At 39.3% G+C, this 16504-nt stretch overlaps 1 protein-coding gene across 1 annotated transcript in view; it reads left to right on the top strand.

Annotated features, from left to right (window-relative positions):
- Nucleotides 1-9458, top strand: part of CNIH3 (cornichon family AMPA receptor auxiliary protein 3) — a 46294-nt gene extending 36836 nt beyond the window's left edge. Inside the window, exons 4-6 of the mRNA XM_039717184.1 lie at nucleotides 4080-4192; nucleotides 6653-6796; nucleotides 8479-9458. Coding sequence (XP_039573118.1) covers nucleotides 4080-4192; nucleotides 6653-6796; nucleotides 8479-8506 — 285 coding nt within the window. The 3' untranslated portion in view covers nucleotides 8507-9458. The remainder of the gene's footprint in view (nucleotides 1-4079; nucleotides 4193-6652; nucleotides 6797-8478) is intronic.
- The last annotated feature ends 7046 nt before the right edge of the window (nucleotides 9459-16504 follow it).

Here is a 16504-nt window from a genome sequence, read left to right as displayed (position 1 = left end):
TCTCACAGTGTCTTTAACTCAGCTGACACTCCCCAGTAACCCAGGTTAGCTCTGGCAGGCTCTGTAGGGATGAGCTTTAAAGTGCTATTGAAATAACTCCTGTGTCCTGAAAACCTTGGGTACACCTCCACCCCCTCTTTCCCTGCTACTGATGAGGACCGATTCTGTCAGCTTTTTTGAGGGATGTGGTGGAAAAAGCAGCAAATGAGCCCCACAGTGACAAGCTGCAGCCATCCTCTAGTGCAAGCAGATGCAGTAGCAATAACCACTGCAATAAAGCAGTGTGCACTTAGGTCAGACCTCATCTGGAGCCTGGCAGTGATTCCACACATCCATGATGCTTTCAGTTTTCTGTTGCTTTCAGGTGGATGGGAAGGTGCTTGTGTGTTTTTAAGCTGAACAACTTGTTTGAACTGGGCTAATCACCAGAAGGAGATTCAACCCCCACTTCTCTGTAGGATTTTCCTGCCATCTGTAGGAGGAGAAAGCAGGCATTAAGAAGGGAAGTTGTTTTAGCCTCTAATAGTGTAATGAAGACTCTCAGAAGCTCTGGTAGGGTAGAGTGTGTAATGGCTGGCAATTTCTAGTGCAGTGTAAAATCTGTGGTTGCAGTGTGGAGGTTGACAGGCACAGATGGAGACTGATGTAGACTCTTGGGTGTTTTGAGGAAGGAACAGCAATTCTGTGAGAATTATTAATATTAGTGTGTAGCACTCAGGAGCATTGGTCCAAGCAAAGTGCTGGAAAGAAGCATCTTGACATTTCAGTGGCTTCTTGACATTTCAGTGGCTTAAGAGTGGGGAAAACTGATTCAGTTATTGCAATTGATTTTCTAACTGTGAGTATTTAATAGCAATGATGAAGGGATATTATTATTCCTGCTATAATGTCTTCCCAGTTCTGTTTTCTGTGAGGTATTTTCTGGGCCCTGTTCACTGGTGAGACAAAATGTAAGAGTCATTCCATGTAAAAATGATACAGTGTCCTGTAAAATCAAAATTACATTTGAGGAGGTATCCATCTGTAATAAACAGAATAAGGAGAAAAGATACAGACAGAAAAAGACAGGTTTATCTTTTGTATAAGAACAACAGAACAGATTTAGAAAATGTGAAACAGAATAACTTTATTTGGGACTGAGCTTCTCTAAAGAGGTCTTTGTATTCCTATAAACAGAAAGAAGCTGCTGATAGGTGCTTAAATTCAGTGCTTGTTTTCCTGCTCTTTAGCTCAGCCAAACCTAGGTGTCTATCCATAGCAAAGCCTGCTTTATTTTCTGTGGAATTAGAGAAGGATCAATCTACATGTGCAGTGTGTGTGTACTGCTTTGTATGAGAATGAATCTTTGTGGTAAGATGACAATGAGCATGATACCCACGTAAGGTTTTACATTTTAAATGTCAGTGATAAAGTGGGAATAAGGGTTTACTGATGTGGACATTTACTTAACTGTACAGTTATATCAGAACAAAACTAACAAAGTTACAGTGGTTTCTTTTTCCCTTGCTTATGTTGCAGCAAAAGGCATTTCTGATTAGCAGCTTTTTTTTTTTTTTTTTTTTTGTCTAGAAGCTGACTTCCTTTTCAGGCTTTCTTGTGGTTTTCCACAGGGAAATATCAGCCAGCTGAATTTCTGGTGGTAAATTTGTAGTGTCATTTGAGCTTGGGACTCAAAGTGACCAACTTGCCTCCCTTAAAAGTTGTGCTGCTATGCCAGTTTCTCCTTCTTCTCCATGTTTCATAATCATCACAAGCTTTATCTTGAGCTGTGTCAGAAAGCAGAGGTCGTTATTTGAATCAGGATGTTCCTGGTTCAAAATAGAAGTGTACTATTTATATCCTAACATGTTTACCATCTGACAGCTTCCTATGCTCTCACAGAAATGAATTAAAGACGTTGGTTTAGTTCCTGTTGCAGTTATCTGTATCCCTGAAGTTGCTTTTCAGTTGAGTACCTCAGCAGGAACAACAAGGATTGACTGCTGCTTGTTTCTCAGCCAGCCTTCTTCTCTCCAGCAGCTGAATCCCACGTTTGCTAAAGTTTATTTCAAGTTTTCATTGTTTTCAGAGGATATAGTGTCAAATTGCAGGAAGATTCTTACAGCCAAGAACTGAGGCAGTGTTTTATTTTAGTTACTTACTTGACCTCATAAGCCTTGCTGTTGGTTAGTGTCTTTCTATACTTTATGCTTCCAAGTCTCTCACCTCCTTTTAGATTTGGTGTCTGAAGTACATAAGCTGAATGTAACTGGCTTTGCAGGCTGGGTTTTGTTTGCTTCTTTGCATGAATTCCCTCCACAAACAGTGATTAGCAATGATCCTTTCTTATTTGTGTCTACAGGAAAATGCCACTCCCAGAAAAGGTTGAAGAGACATAAATTACCCATTTGCTGTTCTACCAAAAATATGGATAGATTTAATTTACACCAGAAACTGTGACTGGAAAGTGAACCTACTTCTGAGAGTCCTCTTTGTTTCCTTTCTAATTTCACTGCAGATTGTGGTTTGTTTTTCAAGCTCTGCATAAGTATTCACCGTGGGTTTCCTTCCCTGTTATTACCTGCCAGCCCACTGATCAGGCACCAGGGTTGCAGTCTCACTAAGTTTGTGTATTGTGTTGGTTCCAGAAATCAAATATGTGAAAATGAATGTAATACACTTTTGAGTGTTGTGATGTTCAGTGGGCAGACGTACATCATGAAGACCTTTCTTGTCTACAATTTGTTATGAAGATGAATCATTCTTTGGAGAAAGGTTATAGTCATGTTGTAAATCACATTCTCAAACTGAAAAAAAAAAAAAGATCCAGCAGTGATAAATAAGTACCATCTGGAATCTGAAGTATATAATTGTATTATGTTTTCTCATCCACATAAAATAAGCCCTTGAGAATGTTTAAGTTGAAGGCACAGTCACGGAGATACCCAAATTTGTTAACTTCTTCAAGTACTGGAGTGAAATGCATTAAAACAGTATGTTCCATGTGAGGTGGAAAGACTCCTAGAGACAAGATTATGGAATTCCTTGCAGCACAGCTGTATGGGAGTAGGTATTTGGAGAAGCTGTATAGTAAAGTTTACCTTGTTTAAAAAACAATAGGGGTCACTTTAATTATTTGACAGATAATAATGAATTGTCATCAAAAAAAGCCCCCAAATGCCTTTTGTGATTTAATTTTGGTCAATGTATCTCTAAGGTGAAGCAGTGGATGCAGATGAGTTGTGTCTGAGTTTGTCTAGCTTTGAGAAATATGCACTGCTGGAAATTAGTCTTTTCTCTGACTTGAAGAAAGAAACAGGGATTTCTGAGAAAAGATCTGGGAAGAAAACAAGAGAAGAAAGACAGCTAAGAAATGGGAAAGCAGTGAAGAAAGCAAAGTGCCTTTTGAAATAACTACTCTGAATCAACATCACATACATTTCTGCTACTGCCAGCTGCCCACTCATTTTCTCTTTTAATAGAAAGAATCATCATGGTTCTAAAACAACGAGTGTAGGGAGCCATGGGTTTTCTTAGGAAGTGAATTTCCTGTCTTAGTGGGTTTGTGCTTGCAAGACTGACTTGGTAATGGATTTGATCTCTTTATGGTGTATATAACATATCAAAATGGTATAAGCAGCACTTTGTTTTTCCAAAGACACTCCTCCAATGCAGAAGCAAAACTTCAGGAATAGCTTTGTTTCCTTTCTGAATGCTTCAGTAATAAAACTTCGTTCTTTGCAAACTCTTTTACTGGTATTCATTTAGTCTCGAAATGCTTTGGTGAGGGAGGCATTAATGTAATGTATGTTTTGTAGACATAGATCTGGAACACCAGATAGGACAGTAAGTGATTTATCCCATGTCTCTCAACAAGCTCTTGGAGTACAAACTTGGGTAGAACCTTAACAAACCTGGCCCTAGGTCCTGTGCTTCTTGCTCAAAGCCACACTGTCTGCCAGCTGAGCTGTGTCTAGGGACAGAAACACAGGAGACTTGCAAGACTTGCAGAGCTGATTTGTTCTCTGAAAAACTACCTAGGTGACTAAAATCAAAGAGATGTTTGTTTTACTGACTTCTTTCTGTTCCTTTCCTTTTAGCTGGTGCTGCCGGAGTACTCCATCCACAGTCTTTTCTGCATAATGTTTTTATGTGCTCAGGAGTGGCTCACACTGGGGTTAAATGTTCCTTTGCTTTTTTATCACTTCTGGAGGTAAGCCCTTCTTTTATATGCTGACTGCTTGTTAGCCTTGCTTGTCAGCTCAGCACACATGCAGGTTGTGTGAACAATGAAGGACAGTGATAGGAGTGTAGATGAGCTTCACTTGCCTAGAGGCTCTTGCCTATAAGCTGCTGAAACTTGTATTTCCAGAGAAAAAGGAAATTTTCTCATGATTTAGAATGGCTAAGGAAAACATATGATAGTGCAATGTAGCTCTCAGTTACTTGGATGAATATTCTGAAGGGTGTCAGGATGCACTCATCACAAGTGAAAACATGGAAGTGAAATAGGCTGGAATCTGAATGTGGAACTTGGTGAGGCTCTAAATACTTCACAGATGGGGAGTTGCAAGACAGTTCACATCTGAAAGAGCTTGGACCTCTTCATTCAGCCCTAGCAAGGAAACCTTTCCATTGTAGTTGTGAAATAGACTGGGAAGCTTGACAGATTTTTGTGTCTCATCTTCTTTGGCAGCTTTTTGGTTGTTTGGATTTTTTTCAGTGTAAAGTTGTTTCTTTCTGTACAGTAGGGATTTTCTGTTCTGCAAGAGAATCCTCTTTTAGAGAATTGTGGAGTAGGGATTGGAGTAAGTGAAGAGCTGTTTCTTTACACTCCCCATATGAAGGATGGGGAGTGTTCCCACTCTGGATCTCTGAATTGTGTTTATATTCACCAAGGGGCTTCCAGAGTTGACCATGTAAGACTTGCTGTTGTTTTCCAGACAGGCAGTGCAGCTGCTGCTGCTGCATCTCCCTCTGCATTCTAGTGGAGGATCAGCCTTCTGTTGCTTCTGAAAATAACCAAAAGACATCAGTTTTTGTGGTTGTCAGTCTGTAGACTTCGCTAGTTTCGCATTTTCACAATGTTTGTAAAAGCACAGATGATTTTTGTCTGTCAGGGTCTCTTTGTGTTACAAAGGTACATATGGTAGCAGAAGAATAAATCTGTAAAGAAGTCAAAATCATCATCTCAATCAGGAATTAAAAAGCAGTAGCTTTTTTACTTTTTTTTTCTGCAAAAGCTCGGTCGTAATGCAATCATAAGATAAAGTGTATTATTCAGGAATTAGAGTGCCAGTATAGCTCTTAGAAAGCTAAATGTAATGAAGCTACAAGTGGTTTTCTCCCTATTGTTCTGCTGCAATAAAAATGATAATGTTTTATGCTGCTCTTTTGCTAAGGGTTAACAGCCCTTAGTGTGACAATGACACCCATTAAAAAAAATTCTAAAAACAATTTATTTTTTTTTCCCAAGAGGAAAATATTGAGATTCCGAGTAATGATGTCAACCTTTGGAGAAAACTTTGGGTTCTTTTTTTTTTCCTGTGATTCTTCATATGCTTTGCTAGAAATACTCCATAATTATTCCTGCTTTAACCACAGGCAGGTTTGAGTTCGTTGTGTAAAGTTCTGCACAGAACCATGGGAAGACACTGTAATATCTTCATCCAAATGAAGAGAATTAAGCAAGATTCCACCTGTGGTTCTCCATAAAAGAACTTGCAATCTTATTAGAGGTTGTAAGTGGATGTGACTAACATTGGAAGGGAAAAAGACAAAGTAATTTTGAGAACCTCTCCTTTCAAAGTTTGCTGCTGGTCACTTGCTTGGTGTTTTTAAATCTTCCTGTCTATCTGTATATCCATCTGTAAGCAATCAACAATCTTCTGCTTACTTTGTCAAAGCAGCAGAAATAGCAATATTTCCTGTGATTTGTGCTGATCTTAGAGCAGTTAATTAACTTTGTTGAGGACTTTTTGGGTTTGCTTTTGCTTTTTACTGCAAACTGACTGAGACAAAAGCTCCTTTGCCAAAGAAGTTCTTCTGTCACAATTTTCTCAAACACTCAGCCATTGCTGATAATAGCTAGAAATTTGTCTTATTTTGTAAGAAAAATATTTAAGAAATATTTAAGAAAAATTTTTAAGAAAAATATTTGGATGATAAATTCTTAAGCAGTGCCACATGTAGAAAATATTGGTCAGCCACTTATATTACTCCATATTGGCTTTTTTCCTTCTCAGAGTTGGAGGAACTTAGCTACCAGTTGGTTGGGACTGTCACCTTTCATCATGTCTGAAATCAGTTGTGTAGGTGCAATAAAAGCCCTGTAATCCTTCCTCTTCTCTGTGATCACAAACCACCCTATATTGTCACTCACAATGCATAAGTTATGAGTGGATAAGCCAGAAATAACTCTGTAGGAAGTTCAAATGTTTTGAACTGAAGAATTAATAGAACACAGAAAATCCACATTCATTAATTGCTTGGTTCTGTAAGAAAGGAATGCTTAGACTGGCATCCTGATTTTTACAATGTCTGGAAATAGAGACTTGGGAAAGAAAGGGGAATTCCTGCTGTATCGTGGAAGATGGTAGTCAGGTGTGTATCTGCACATAGTGAATACAGATTACTACAGAGTCATTCCAGGTGTCTTCTCTGTCTCTTTCAGGTATTTTCGTTGCCCAGCAGATAGCTCAGAGCTGGCCTATGATCCACCTGCAGTGATGAACGCAGATACCTTGAGTTACTGCCAGAAAGAGGCCTGGTGTAAGCTGGCCTTCTACCTCCTTTCCTTCTTCTACTATCTCTACTGGTAAGTCTGGCCATTTCACTAAGAGAACAGTAGCTGCTTTTCATTTCACTTGTGGAATTACATTTAGGAATGGCTGGAAACAGTTGGACAGTTTCCTTAGTCTCATAAAAGGTTGCTTCTCCTGTTGATTCGGGGAAGCACTCCCACTGACTGCTGGCACTTCAGTACAGAATATTTAGTGTTTACCTAAGGCCTGAGGCAGGCCCCAGCACCAACCAAAGGAAAAAACTTTTGCTTCTCTGATCTTTTAGGATGGTAAAATAGTGAATGTTGTGCTAATGGCATTACATCAAATACAAAGCTTTAATTCCTTATGATTCAAGAGGATCATAAGAAAAATACTATACCTTTGGTATAGTAATACTCAAGATGGTAAATAAATGGGTAGGTAGGTGTTGGGTGGGAACATGGGATGCACCATGCCCCTAGTCATTCCGACAGGCTCCCTTTCATGGCAGGACAAATCCTGTGCATGATCCAAACCCTTAATTAAAGTACATACATGGAGATATGCACACCAATTGGGCATTGTCCCCCTGCCCCTTTCAGCTGTCACATGTCCTCAGTGCTCAGGCACAAATGCCCAGTGCAAAAATACGTGAGGATCATTTAAGGTAAGGCCTTAATCACACCATAAAAATCACACCATAAAAACTACTGGACAACAACCTCTAACACACTTTAAATGGAGGTGATGCTTTAGCTCTCTTTCTTCTACTCCTTCCTCCATGATGTATTTGCATAGAGTTGCCTCTTCAAGCCAGTCTCGCATGTAGTCATCCCTCTGCAAGGCAGGTTTGTGTGCTGGTGGAAGAAAAGTGTGTTTTTCTCCTCTGATAACTGGTGTCTGACCTGTTCTGCTGTTCACCTCTCTTGAGGAGTCACTGCTGCACATTGTTGTTTCTCAATATTCCTTTTAAATGCTATTGAGGTTTGTGGGAAAAAAGCATTTTTTAACTCCAGTTTTTGTGTTGGGATCAAAGTCAGCTCAGGAGTGTGGTGTAGCATTTCTCCTGAGACTTTACTGCTGTGCAGATTCCTCTGAGCCCTTCAATCTAAAACATGGCCACCATCCAAAATCCACTGCCTGGTGCTAGATAAAATAGTATAAATTACAGACATTTTTTCAATGCTTTCCTGGGTATTGGCAGAATCAGAATTGCAACAAAATGGAGCTGTGGCAATATATACTGTTTTTCTCTGCTTTTCAGAGTTGCATTTAGTATGTATGGATTCAGTCCAGCTGGTGGCTGCATTTTATGTTTCTTCTAGTGCACAAAGTTTTTTTCCAAAGGAATCAAAACAATGCAGTTTTATGGAAAACCTTGCCTGCCCTGCCGAGAGTTGCTGGTTGAAGTTTTAAAGATCAAACACACTAAAGCAAAATGGTTTTGTTTCTTTGCTGTTCAAATCCAGACATCAGACTGAGCTTTAAAAAGCTCAAACACAGCTTGTGGTGCAGTAGGATGTCGATAATGAATTTGTTATTTCTTGAGTGCCTTTTGATACCCATCTTGAATACACCGTAATTAAGATGCTTTAGAGAGATAGAAGGAATGCAAAGGAAAGCACAGGTCATTACAGTCAGACCTGAGGAACAGACTGCAAAGGGTTATAAAAATCAAAGTGCTCTGCACGCTTCAAAGGGATACTTTCATATTGTGTGTTTCTTTTACATTCAGCATGATCTACACTCTGGTGAGCTCTTAACTGAAAGATCATCACTAAGGACTGAAAACAACAAAGGCTGGAGGTGCAAGGACGAGTGAACCAAGGGATGCATGATTAAAAAAAGCAAAGAGGAAAACTTTGAACCCAAGCAGTAAATACAGTACATGAAAGAGACATCCAGCAAAGAGAAGCAGAATACCATGGGAGAATGGCTGAGTTAATTCTGTTTGTCTCCTGTTTCTCAATGTATTGCAGCAAATGATTTTCAAAACCCAAGCAAACAGGAAAAATTGCTACAACGTGGGCCAAATTATACGACTATTCACCTTTCCAGGGATAACACTGCTTGGTTTAGTGGATTCATTAAAACTCTAATGCCTGAAGTCCCTGCTGTCTTCCAGGAAGCAACTTTTCTTTTCTTAAGGACTATTCTGGACTGAGGAAGCACAGGACAAGATGATCTTACACAGAAAGAAGAGCTGTACAACATTCTGAAAACAAGCAGTGAGTGGACTTTGGATGAGATGTGTGACTGTCCTGCAGGGCTATTCTGGTGACACTTGTCAAACAGGGATGTCGAATCTCATGGAACTGCTTCAGTGGTTTTGGTTCGTTGGGTTTTTTTTGCAACCAAAACAACAATAGCAAAAGAATTTGCAGTTTCAGTGTTCTGTATTCTAACTATATGCTATTCCTGCAGGTGAACATCCAGTATATTTCTGTACTTCATTTGTGATGCACCACCACCATACAGTGAGATGTAGAAATACATTGGGTTTAACCTAATCAGGCCAAGCACTTATCAGAATAGTGTTCCTCTGACAGAAAAAAAAACCAAACCAGGTAAAAGCTGCATATATTTAAAGAGGATTGTAGAACATAGCTATTATATTCTTCACAATGCTGGATAGTGAATACTGGACCAGCTAATTGTGGTCTGTAATTCTGTTTTGCAGTTTTACTTCTGCTGTAAAATTTAAGCTGGAACAAATACACAAAATGTCTTTGTCTTGTATGAGGTTCCTATTGAAAGATGTTCAGTTTTTTATAATTTAAAAGTTTTAAAATTTTGTCATAGAATTCTTATTCGAATTCATTTATATGGGCTGTATATCTTTATACATATATATATATACATACAAATACATATCTATATAAATACTTGCAATCTATTTGCATTTTAGGTCCATCTGTTTGACAGGTCAAAGGCATCAAGTGTCCAGAACTGCTGCTAAATATATTTCATTGCTGATCCAGGTGAAGCCAGACTCATTCCCTCAAAGTCACTGGTGCTGTGGGTAGTAGCAAGGCTGTAAACTCCAGACTAACACCAGAGCCTTCGCAGACACTGCTTAGCTCTTGCATTGGGAATGAGCTGGAAAGGTGGGTTTCTGCCAGAGATTGGCAGAGAACAGTGTGGAGAGGCCCATCTGTCCCCTGGCTTGTTCACAGCTGGTCCTCTTAGCATGAGCTCACTGATCACCACCTTTGGTCTGGCTATTGAGAGCCAGTAGACTGATCCTGTACCAAGCTCTGAGGTGGTTTTGGGCTGGGCACAGCAGTTCAGCTGGAGAGATGCAGTCTCACAATGGCTGCTGAGTCATCCCATGTCTGGCATGTTCCCTGTGGAGCTGGAGTTACTGTGTGCCTGCAGTGCCAGGACTCACTCTGGTTTGGTCTGTGCAAAGTAACAAAATTAATTCCTTTTAACCAGCAAAGCACAGTGGCTGCATGCTAACTCTGCTCCTGGACCACGCCAGCTCCCAAATCCTGCCTGGGCATTGCTTGGAATGGGGCTAGCTGGCCTTTGCAAGCATTATACTGGGATCATTCTAACAATATTTATATGAAGTTGTCCCAAGGGCTGACATTCTTTAATTTACAGTAGTTTTATTCTTTAGTTTTCGGTAGTTTTTATTGGATGCATTTTATCTTCATACCATGTAGTATTGTAGTATACCCAGTTCTAGAACATAAGGCTGCCAAATCCTTATGGATGTTGGGAAGCTGATTTGGACTCTGATGGTTCATAGATCTGGATTGCACCCACCACAGAGGTGGCTGAACTGCTTTTGAAATCATACTGACCCTGCTGGCAATACAGATATGTTCTCTTGGAGTGAGCCTGAGCTAAGGAACTTCACTGCATCATTACAGAGCTAACTGATGAAGCTCTGCTGCAGTGGAATAATTAATGCACAACCCATGAAAAGCTGATGATTGTAACTGAATTTCTTCTCTGCATCCTAACAGCAGTATAAGAACTAAATTCACAGGAACAAGTCACAGTGAATAACTTCTAGATGTCTAGCTACCTCATAAAACTTTCATCTCTGAGCTCTGAGCAGGTGATTGAATCTTCCATGCATCTCCTAGGATTTCATAGGAGATGAAAAGAAATTACTTCAGGTTCCCTATATTCCAAATACATGCTTTCAAGTCAATTTCATTCAAAGGCTTGGAATTTTGTGAGGTTGGATGGGTGAAAGTATGATGGCTTCTTGCCTGAAAACTCACAATTTTCAAATCCTGAGGTTCAGGGATCAGCTGGACTGGTAAGAGGTCAATTATTTGCCTTCGGGGCTGAGTAGAAGCTCTGTGAGTTTTTGTGACTGGCATTGACCTGTAATTCTTGACTTTGCACAAAAAGCAGTTGTTTATGTGGGTCTTCCAAATGTAACCTCAGGGTACTTGAAGGACTGGAGTGGATATGCTTGGTCATTTGAAAGAGGTTCTCTATTTCAGGCAACTTCATCAATACACTTACCAAACTCCACTGGAAAACAGAACACTACTGCTTTGAGTGAGTGTTTCCAGGATTTCACTGCTCTGGTACTTGAATTTTTAATTTATTTTTTTTTTTAATTTATTTCCAGAATAAATTTATTCTTAGATAATTTATTCCACTTGGTTTTGAGCCAACATTAGCCTAAGTACACTTTCTCTCATGCTGCTTAAGATTTCAATATATAGACAAAGAAGTCCTTTTCACCCTCCATTCTGTTAAAAGTGAGCTGTCTCATGTCCTCCCGTAGAAAACTCTATTCTTCATGTCTTCTTTAAAGGGTTTCTCTGTTGTCTTTCCAGTCAAATTAATCTTTCTTAAGAGTGGATAATCACAGCTGTTCAGAGTATTCTGGAGAGTATCTTACTCTAATTAGTCCTTGCTGTGAGTGGACAATGAAAGCTAACAGTCTCAGTTCTTTCCAATAATACTTATTCAAAAAAGTAATCACACAGCTCTCAATAGCATTTTGTTTCTCTTTGATACAAATCTTAAAGCTGATGGAAAAACTGATTAATATTATGTTCCCTTTCATTGAATTTAGTCTGCAGAGCCAGGAGTTGGACTTGATGATGCTTGTGGGTCCTTTCCAGCTCAGGAGATTCTGTGATTATGCTTTAACCAAAGCAAGGGAAGAATAGAAAAGAATCTTTTGTCACAAGGACATATCTTCCCTATGTCACACTTTTGAGGGAGAAAATAATCTATGCTATCCTTTTTGTCTCCAGTTCCTCCTTGTTGGTTAGTGAAGGCTGGAGATTTCCTCTGCAAGCCTGCTTTGTCCTGTCTCTTTTCCCAGAAGGCTGAATGTCATTGTTTAGGAGTGGAGTTCTCTTCTCTCACAGAGAGAAGAATATTCTGGGATTTATCTGATGGTACAGATAAATCCCAGAAGACACAAGAAAACACATCATCACCCTTTGCCCCTTCAGGAACAGGTGTGTAATGAGCACACCTTAAAATCTTAAATGAGTATTCATTTTCCTCAGCTGCACTATCTGTGAAGTGAAAGAGGTGATACTTACCTTGTGAGCTCTTCCCATACATGTTGTACTCTTTTTTTTTTCTTTTTCCAGTAACTGTTGAATCTGCTTAAAAGAAAAAGGTAGGAGGTGGAAAAAAATGGGAGAGGATGAGACCTGGATGAGCTGCTTACCCAAAGAGGCATCTACACAGTGTGCTGGCCTTTAGCTGCCTGTTCCTGGAAGGGATGAAAGGCAAGGTCTCCTATTTATAGTCAGGTAATTGCAGTGATGCTGAATAAAATTGTTGCTGCTCTGACTGTTTCAGTTTCAAGAACAGCAAATCAGTGCTGATCGCAGAATGCTTCGCCTACAAATAATTAACTGTACTTAAGCTGTCAGAAATGTTTTTCCATCTGCTTCCTTGAGCCATATTCTTCCTTTTGCACTAAGCCCCTCAAAGAGAAAGAAAAAGTTCTTCAGCCTACACCTTACAGAAACTGCTCTGAGGTTTTATGATCTGGCAATGCTGTTGGGGTCATGAGTAATTCTACATTGTTAGCAAGGGTGTTAGCAAGGGTATTAGCAATCCATTGCTTTTCCTTTCTCCATTCCAACTCCACACAGATAATTTTGCCGAAAAAAATTGAAAAATCACAGCACATGATCCAAAATTCTTGAATTTACTGAAGGTAATTTGTTGTTTCTTCTATGTGGGGAATAGGTTCACACTGGAAAGTCTCTAGATTTTGTTGGTAGGATCCTTTAGATCTTGGTACCACATCCATTAAACTGAATTATGTTAATGGAAAGGGAACCTGCATTTTTGAGGGACAAGGGTAAAATATTAATGCTCTTGCTAAGCTACCACAGAAAGTTATACCAACTTGGTAAAAATCTGGCTACATGGAAGTTGGTGGAAATCACGCCTTCAGTTTCATGTGAGCCCCACTTAACGTTGCACAATTTCTACCAAAAGGCTGGTGGAAGTTATAAACAGAAAAAACCCCAAACAAATACAATAAATTTAGTTAATCAAGAATGTTATTGGATGTTAGATAAAGCTTGAGTTGCTACAAATAGAACAGGAGATGACAAAGTGAAAAGAAACTGAGAGTTGAGGTTTTTATTCTTTGGGAAGCAACAAATACTAGGCTGCCATCCATGCTCTGCTGAACTTTACATTGGTGATCTCAGTCCAGATTCCTGCTCTGGTGAGTTTTTCCATCATCCATTGCTCATGAACACATTGTTCTGATTTATTTTTGTTCTGCTCAGTAACGCAGTTGCAGGTGGGAAGAAGGGAAAATTCTCCCATGAAATACAATATTCCCCTTATTTTCTCACAGAAAATGTGAACATGCTGTAACAAAATTCTGATGATGTGTTTCAGTGGTACACCTCAACCAAAGAATGAGGTTCTTTGCTGCGGACAATATTCTGGTGCAATTTAATAAACCACAGGTCTAGAAATATTTTTTAGTGCTTGCACACGTGAAGTAGTTATTTTATTACCTCTAATTGCTGGCCAACTTCCCATGTAAGAGAAAATATGCTTCTGTGGCCCAACTCCATGACTCTCTGTGAAGTCAAACTCTCAGTAAAACTGAGGAATGTAAAGTGCTTTTTAATTTTTTTTTCCTAATAATGAAACCTCATATTTGAGTACTATGTCATGGCAACAGAATAAAGCATTAAAAGCCAAAATATCTTGTTTAGTCTAAATCTCAAAGAGATGCTGCTCCTTTTTTCCTATAAATTATCCCTAATACCACCAGTCTCCTGACAGACCTGAAGAAATTTGCCCGTTCCACTGTTCAGACAGTTTCAGTCTTTTTAAACAGATTTGCAGCCACTGATCATCAGTGTGAAACACTGACTGGAAAAAACAACTTTTACAGAGCACCCCAAGATTTATGGAGACATTTTAAATAACACAGAAGTAATCCAGTCTTATGGAATGGCTCTCACCTGTGCATAGTAATGTAAAGAACCAAGCACTTCATAGTACAAGTAAAACATAGTACAAGTCTTGTAGAACAAGCAAAGCAGGATTTCTCTCAGTGTTCTCTGAACTCTTGGGAGATGGAGGCATTTCTCTCTCTGAGTAGTGCCTGCTACTGCACAGCTGAAATTGGGAATTACACATCTAGATGGTATTATAATCCTAAATAATGAATACTTTTTCTCATGGAGGAAACAATGGAATTCAGTGGAATTAGTCAAAATGCATTTGTTCTACTGCCAGCAAGATGGGTTCCTGACCTGGGCTGGTGCTGTGCCTCAGGGCCTACTGACAAACTGAAGTGTGCTTCAGCCTCTGAATAAGTGTGCTGTAATTTGATGCTGCCAGAAAGCACTAAAATGTAAAGAATAGTGATCAAAACTGTTCCCCATTTCAGTATTTTGAACCCTCCTGATTCGTTTTGGCTTTACCCATTTATCCTCTATCATACACTAGATCCTGTTTTCATGCATCTTTTCAGTGCTGCATTTAAAGCAAGCCCAGTGCAAGCTCAGACTAAAACAGTGGCACTGGTTCTAATCCAAATCCTTCATCTGATGTGGACATTTATTTGAGAATAAAATTATTCTAGTTCAGTTGTAACTAAGTACAAATGGAAATTAGCTATTTTGATAGACATCCTTTCCTCCTGGAAAATGAATAAAACCTCATTCATACAGGAGTTTGATGTTAAAGGTGCAACAGCACAGATTTGTTATTGGCCTAGATCAGCAGCATAGAAGTTGCCTCAATCTGGCAAAGGATGATAAATTTTTGTAGGCTGCAGAGCAGCAGATCTGTGTTCAAGGGGGGGAACATGTCCCATTTACAGGCACTGGTGTAACCTTCCATGGTGTGGAGTTGTGCAGGTTGCTGGGGGCATTTGGCCTGTTTTAACCCTTGTTTCATCCACTACAGATTATATCACCCTTGAATTTTGCCACCTAACATTTTGGCTCTAGATCCTGGAGTTCAGCCCTGAAGCAGGCTTTTTTTAAAACATATTGATACATGTTTATATTGTCTAAGACATTGCATGAGATGAACTCTAAAGGAATATAAAGTGGGTTTTATATCCCCTTTATTGTCTGTTTATGGGCTTTTAAATACTTCAATATTTAATTATGTGCTCCTTGATATGCACATACCCACACAGGCCATCTAAAAGCTGAATAAATTCTTGTCTGTTAATATAATGAACAAAGGAAGTGCTCCTCTGTTATCTTTGTGTTTTATCTGCCACGTAAAGCAGGTCCAAACAGTAACATCACTGATGGGGTTATACTAAACAAGAAAAGGAAGCTGTATTTCTAACATGTTAATTTAGAATACATTTTTGACAGGGCTGCTGGCAGGTCCAGAGTTGCTGCTGTGGGGTCATTGTAAGCCATGCCACATCAGGTCATTTGAGAGCCTTTTCTCAAGGGATGTCAAAGATATTCCCTGAATGTGCTCCTTCTCTAACTCCTTGGCCTTGAAAACCAAGATGCAGTTAGCAAGGTCTCTGCAGGAGAAAACAAGAGCTGATCAGTCCTGCCTGTCACCCAGAGCACTGCCATAATCCCAGCAGCATGCAATGCTTTGGCTTTGAATATCTGTGGAGGAATCTGTTGTATTTTCTAGTATGTGTTTGCCTTATGAGAGCAGTCAGTGCCCCTTTATGTTAATTATTAAATATGATTGTTAAGTTGTATTGGAAAATGTGACTCATTCTTTCAAAACCTGTTGCCTTTAAGTAGCAGCGGTATTTATCCTCCAAAACCTTCCTGAAGTGCTAGTGGCAGCAGCAGAATTTTAATGTACCCTCTCTCATTCATCATTTGAAGTCTACAACAACAAGCAATGAATCTTTGATGAACCTTGTCACGCTTCCTTAGGATTGTAATAGCAGTTTTATAGGCTTCAAAGAAGTTCAGAAGTAATTTTCTATGACTGTATCTACTTTTTTTTAATCTATGAGCACTCAGCCCAGCACTGATACATCACCAGATTAGAAAGTCTTGTCCCTGTGTTTCTGGTGTAAATGAAAACCTATGTACCATATATTACAAATATATTTTCCAGAGAAATCCCAATAAAAGCTGCCAGACCACAGAGATCCCTCTAAATATATATATATAATACATCTACTGATAGTATCTAGAGACAATCTGGAGCACTGGGAGCAATTATGAATTGATGATGATTCTTTTCATTGGATTGTAGGGCTCTGTTTTCTCTCTGCAGCATGTTTCAACACCCATGAAACACACTTCTATCTCCAGCAGATAAGAGTGCAGATTTTA

The sequence above is a fragment of the Passer montanus genome, unplaced genomic scaffold, assembly GCF_014805655.1.
Source record: "Passer montanus isolate IOZ18808 unplaced genomic scaffold, ASM1480565v1 scaffold37, whole genome shotgun sequence".
Lineage (NCBI taxonomy): Eukaryota > Metazoa > Chordata > Aves > Passeriformes > Passeridae > Passer > Passer montanus.
Note: the sequence above shows the minus strand (reverse complement) of the source record. Positions and strands in the feature narration are given on the sequence as shown.